Source organism: Lygodium microphyllum, chromosome 26 (genome assembly GCF_053477565.2).
Source record: "Lygodium microphyllum isolate KBCC chromosome 26, Lygodium_microphyllum_v1.1.10, whole genome shotgun sequence".
Classification (NCBI taxonomy): Eukaryota; Viridiplantae; Streptophyta; class Polypodiopsida; order Schizaeales; family Lygodiaceae; genus Lygodium; species Lygodium microphyllum.
In genome coordinates, this window is record NC_141160.1 from 95,841,828 (window position 1) to 95,848,439 (window position 6,612).

At 42.3% G+C, this 6,612-nt stretch overlaps 1 protein-coding gene across 1 annotated transcript in view; it reads left to right on the forward strand.

The window, feature by feature from the left end:
- ATE1 (ATPase E1) overlaps nt 1–6,045 on the forward strand; it is a 33,108-nt gene extending 27,063 nt beyond the window's left edge. Inside the window, exons 3-4 of the mRNA XM_087668329.1 lie at nt 5,122–5,385; nt 5,506–6,045. Of these exons, the coding sequence (XP_087524455.1) occupies nt 5,122–5,385; nt 5,506–5,732 (491 nt within the window). The 3' untranslated portion in view covers nt 5,733–6,045. The remainder of the gene's footprint in view (nt 1–5,121; nt 5,386–5,505) is intronic.
- The last annotated feature ends 567 nt before the right edge of the window (nt 6,046–6,612 follow it).

Consider the following 6,612-nt stretch of genomic DNA (forward strand, 5'->3'; position numbering starts at 1 on the left):
AGCTATCACGGTTGTAGTACAAGACAGAAAAAGAAAAGAACGAATCCTGACATTCAGTTTGTCCCAATGAGGCTGGGCCTTAGTCAACTCCACACGAGCAATGGAAGAGAGTTTGGACTCATCTCTTATCGAGGGCCTGTTAATCTCGTCCATCACAAGCTCTGGCAAATCATAAGACTCCAGAATGGCCAACATCATCACCTGCCACATGCGGTAATTGTCACTATCAAGATTTTTTGATCCGATGGAAGAGCCGGTAGGACAGGCACCTTCCTGTCCATGATCGCCTGGAACTCCAAATCAGTCTCTGTAGACATGGTCACCTGCAATGCCTGCACAAACGCAAAAGCAGCCCCCTCTGACTGTGTAAACACAGCCTGTTAGGGTTGTTTCCTCCACTTTTTGAACCTTCTTCAGCCGCCGGAGGCGATGAAAAGGTAAAATCTGCAGTGGAAGGCCTAAAACACAGCCTTCCTCCCCTTCGAATAGCAATAACCTGCAGCAAATTCACCAGCTGGATTCCTTTTCCGCACGCTCACACTCGCTTCAGCCTTGTTCCAATGCGCAGCCTTGCCGCTTGCCCTCGAATGCTGAAAATGCAGCCTTGTGCCGCGCTGAAATCTCCTCTTCAGATAGGGTCTTCAATCAATCTGTCCGATTGCACCGCTCTGATACCATGTCAGAGTGCAGCGATGCGGAAGTGCAGGACAAAGACAGAGAGAGTGAACACACAGAGAAGAGAGAGAGAGAGAGAAGGAGATAGTGAAATGCAGAAAATCTACGATGCAGTATGCTGTAGAGGAGTGCAGAAATATACATGAATGCAGAGTAAATATCTACGTGTGTCTCTACCTTGAGATCCTCGATCTCCGTCAGCCCCCGTACGCTGTCAATCTCAGCAGGCCAACTCTGTCAGATATACTATATGAAAGTGTGCCACAAACTGACTAGAAATAGCCAGAAAAAATAGTGCCCAGCACCAGGTCGGCTGCAGTAAATGCAGCCGACTGCATAAAATAATGATAAAAACTGTCGGACTGATCAATTGGCTGATGTGGCACCTGTCCGACTGTACCCGCTACGTGGCACTCTGCGCTGTCTGTACTGTACTACCCGTTGACGTGGCACTTTGCACTGTTCAGGAAATGACTCTCTAACAGTGCCTTGGGGTAAAAGAAAAACGGGCTTGAGCTATCTTAATAGTCCCTTCTTGGCTCTAGTTTTGGGCTTGAGAGAGGGTATTCAAACAAAAATGCATTCTAAACTTAATTAGCTATTAAGAACAGTCCCAAAACTCAAATTTACCAAACTTTTATTCAAAAGAAACACGATCCTAGGGAGTGTTTGTGTCCTATAAGACAAACCCTAATTTGGGAGGACCCATCCATCTACAAATATATAGGCTGCCCACCACTCAACCTTAATCTCGTTTTTGTAGATTTTTAGCATCTAAACTCTACTGTCCACACCCCACACAGAGGATATCTTAGTTCAAGTTGCTGTCCATTGCTGTTTGGTGTTGGCACCTACTGTCTAGTCCTCTAGATCAGCACGTGACCTGATTTACCCTACGTTTACTACTGTACAACCTTTTGGTGCCGCTACTTGTTGTCGCGTGTTTTGCCACACTTCACATCAGCTTGTGTTTTGCAGTTTGTGGCCACTAGCAGGCTACCATGTCATCATATTAGGCTGCATTCTGCCGTTTGTGCTCCAGTTTGCCGGTCTATTTTTATTGATCTTGCCACACTTGAGTTGCATTTGCTACTGGGAGACATTCATAGAGGTTGTCTTTGGCGTTTTTGGATCTGTTAGAGTATGACACACTCTCTAGCTCATACTCTTTGTCCTAGTCCTAGAGACACGGGAGTTTGGGGGGTAGTATTTCAACTTTACATAGTGTGTTTGTTGCATTGACCATTGTATATGTTCAGCATGTATTCTTTCGTTATCTTCTTTAGTGTTCATTGTCTTTGAGTTACCCTAACCCTAAATGTGTTCTATATCAGTTTGTGCCTTGTTGTATGATTGTGTTTATTATTTGTAGATAGGTATCTCTTTAAATGGTATTTGCCAGGAAACAATGAATTGATGTCGTTCACCAAATTGTATGCGATTTGGCATGTGCATGCACTTTTAATCCTTGAAGTTGCCTTGCTATCTTATTTGGAACAATGTCTCGAAAAACCTTGATCAGTCTTCATCTATCTTTCACTACCTTTGCTCAGCCTTGACCACTTCTGAGATCTCTTGCCCACCTCAATCCATTAACCTCAATATGATGTTTGTTGGCCTCGATCCCACTTACACTGTCCTCATTATCGTTTGCAATTCCTCTTAAATAGTCTTCATGATCTTTGCCAACTTGACCTTAATTTACTAATCCAACACAACCATTAATGTGCCAACCTATTTAGTTCGACAATTTGACTTTGCCACATTACTAAGAATTCGATTTGCTTGTTGACAATTTGGTTAGTGGTTGTGCACATGTAATCTGCATTTAGTGACTTGCCATGTCATTGCTTGCCATGTGGCACTCCTACCACATCATCCTGTGTCACATTAGCTGCCATATCATTTGGTAGTGTAGTCCTTTTGAAATCTTCTATGGAAGCAAATAAAACATTGAGTTTTGATCCCTTACATGTTTTGAAGAAGAAAAGGAAGCAACATGCAATGGCTCAACTAGCACCAGTCGATCCCAAGGTTACTTAAAGCTTCTAAATTTTCAACCAAAAATAAAGAGAACCTTGATTTTCATGTGGCTTAGTTTGAAACAATGTTTTCAACCTTGTACAAGGATAATGCAAGATTTTTCACAAAAGATTTTCAAGATATAGATACCTCTAGAAGAGTATCCTTTGTGCATCATTCTCCTATTGGTTCTAGTAAGAGGAAGCAACATCTTTGTTTCCAAACCAAACTCGAAATTGTCTTAGTTAGCACATTGATCAAGATTTTCTTCATTGCTTTAGCTTGGCTATTTGCCTTGGGGGTAGTAGAGGTGATTTGCAGTGGAGGACCATGAATATAGACAACAAATGAGTGATTACCTCATTGATTAAGTGCATGCCTTGGTCTCTCACAATCTCGAGAGGGTAGTTGAATCTAGAGATTACTTGCTCCCATAGCATCGTTCTTTCGAGTGGCCTTTATTGTAGCCCACTTTTTAAAATATTTAGTTGTGGCAATGATATATTTTGGTTGAGTTATAGGTGTAGAAATTACATAGTGCAGCATATAGGATATAAGCAAGGAGTAGAGAATACATAGCAAATATGAGAAGAATAGAAACTGTGTTAATTTTAAATGAACTTATACAAAAATGGTCTATTTACCCTTGCGCTTCCATTGTGAAGCTTAGATGGTGATCTAGATAGATGATAGGTGAAGAGCTTAAGGGTAGTTAGAAGAACTTTGATTGAGTGAAAGATAGATTAACGATGGCTTTGGAGAGGTCTTTCTTTTATAGCTTAGGAAGGTAGTCTAGTTGGCGTGTCCAACCATACTATGAACCTTCCCTATTGGGCTAGGGAATTTTCCTTTTATTGTTGGGCTAGGGGTGTTGCTCCTGGACTCTCGTCAGAGGGGCCGCTAGCACTTTTGAAAAACCCAACCCCCCCCCGCGCTTTCATGGCCTCTGGACCCTAAAATAGCGGTCCACAATAACTCCCACACTTCGCAACTCAATGCATTGTGCCTTGAGTTGCTACTAGCATAATTGCTTTATCTAACGATAGGCCTGCCCAACAGAATCAATGCCCCCCTATCAAGGGTTGTGGAGCTATAATTGGTGTTAGTTTCATTTTATCTTTACGTATAGGTACCTTTGTGCGCTAGTGCTCACCACAATGCTTCACAAGTTTTGCTGCATTGCAGAAGAGGGTAGGCCACCACAACCAAGACTGAAGGATTGTTCGTGCAGTTATCAGCACTTGCCAGGGTGACCGCCACTAGGATGTGGGCAGCATCCAGGTGCATTACACTCTTCCACACTAGGACTATGGCTGTCCCCAAAGTCTAGACACATGATCTCTTGGTAGATCCGAAGCAAGTGCAAGGAATTGGCACCAAACTGAGAAGCAATACTTGTTTTGGTACCAACTAAAAAAATGGTCAAACTTCACTGAAGTCTGACTTCTCTTCATTTGGGTTGTATTGGAAATATTACTGACATAGAACACGGAGTGCATCTTCCAATTACAGGCCAAATCCAAGGGATACGTAAGATAATTAAGCTTGTTAATGATGCAGAAAGGCCTGGTCTTTGTGGAGCTAACTTTAGTGAAAGCTCTCAAAACTGCTTCAAGGGGTGCTTCTGGATCTTGAGATGATTGTAAGTAGCAACCCTGAGAAACTAGTCTCTAAAAACAAACAGGTCAAGCAGAAGACAGAGTTATTCTCTTCCTGACATTCCAGCAATAATTATGACCCATACATGGGTAAGACCATTAACAATGAATCCGTGTTATGCTCCAGTCCATTTGTAGTCTTGCACTCTCATGTGCTTCATATCTGGAGAGTATGCATGCTCTCTGGTCCTGGAGAGAAAACTGCTCAGCCTCTAGCAGTCTTGAACACAAACCCAATAATGATCTCCACACCATCCAGCACTCATATGTTTGAAGACCTCTTAAGGGATTTGATAAAGATTGATAACCCCTGAATCTGAGTAAAGGTTGCCTTATATAGGCATCCAAAACAGTTCAAGGAGTTTCACCACCTGTCTGGCCGTCTGACTAGTTGGGGCAAGTTGTCTGCCCATTGCCCATTCCCACCTGATGTCCCTGCACCGTCTTATTGATCCCACATGGTCCTCGGTCCTGGCCAACAGATAAGCACTTTGGTGTAGGTGATGCCTTAGGTATTACAGCCCGGAAGCAGGAGAGCACTTCTTTCTCAAGTCACCTTTGCCATGAGATATTATGAATTCTTGCATAGGCTTACAGATAAGTAGATAAATTTTTGTTAACAAAGTTTTTAGTCTTTTTGGAATTATATTACTCTACATTATTAATTTTATAAACTAGTACTCTGCAGCCAGCATTCTCTTATAGTGTTTTTAGTCTGAAAGTGGTAGCTAGATGAGGTCTCAAAGTGGCATATTGTTTGGATTAGGTGGCTTAGAAGAAAATGTCACAGAATCTATATTGCATGCTGCATTCATTCCTTTTGGTGACATCAAGGACCTTACAATCCCCTTGGATCAATCTACACAAAAGCATAGAGGTTTTGGATTTGTTACATACTTGGAGAAAGAAGATGCTGCTGCAGCCATGGACAATATGCACAATGCTGAACTCTATGGGAGAGTTTTGACAGTAAACTATGCCCAACCCATAAGAATAAAGGGTGGTGAGCAAGGATGGGCGTCTCAGCCAAGTAAGTGATGCATTTAAGGGAATTTCTTATTTTGGGATGAATGTTGAGTTTTATATGGGAGTTTGATTTGACACTACAGCAGTGTGGGTGCTAAATATTGGATTTTTTTATTTTTTCCAGTTTGGGCAGATGCAGATACCTGGTTTGAACGGCAGCAGCAGGAAGCAGAGATGCAGCGGCTTCAGGCAGAGCATATAGCCAAAGCACGTGCTGCTGAGGAGGAGGAGAAAAAGAAATTACTTCAGGAAACTGGAGAGGAAATGGAGGAAATGGAAGAAATGGGAGAAAAGCAAGCCCCAGATGACCCGATGGCTAGGGCAGAAGCAGCTCTTGATGAAAAAGCTTGACTGCTTGGAAGAAACAGGAGAAAAGCAAGCCTGAGATGACCCAATGGCTAGGGCAAGAGCAGCTCTCGACGAAAAAGCTTGATTGCTTGGAAAGCATAACATCTGGGGGTTTCAATGTTGGTACAAGCTGTGTCTGTTGCAGGACTAAATAACATTTTGCATACATACACAATGGGGGGGTAGCTAGGAGAAGAGAAACACGTACTTTTAATACTCTCATTGTCAAAGGACTGTTCTTGAGAACTAATATCACAGCCTACACGTTGTCCCTTCTGTTTACCGCTTCAGAGGTAAAATTGATTGCTTTCTTAGGGGTAGTGCATATGCTGATGTGATAAGCCATCATTTCAAGGTCTGTATGAGAAATGGTTAAATTTGAGTGCACATCAATACCCATACTAACTGGAGAAGCAGATGGTCAGTATACATATTGCTTCAGAGCTGTGGCCCATGTTTAAATTTTAGTGTATGCCAGTAATACTCTGCTGTGAATGCTGATGTTTTAAGCTGTTATGTCAAGGTCTGAAGGAGAAACGATGTCTTATTAGTACTAGGCCCACCTAACTTCAGTGCAGCAGGTCCATGTCTAAACAAACTGGATGCACTTGAGCTTGCCAGTATTGTTCATTGCCCAAAATCTGTCTTGGTCATTTTCATTCGGGGCTGTTAACTGTCACTTTTCCTCAGTTGTCTAGTCTTGGTTGAAAGGTGGAGAACACCGTTGCATTTGATGTATGTGAGGATCCTTCCGTGCGTATGTAAAATATGCATGATTGGAGCATGTACATTCAGATCCCGTGGACCATGCTGGATATAAAGCATGATCAAATTGATTGTAGGCACCTGAATTCTTTCCTAAGTAGGTTGTATATTAGCAAGA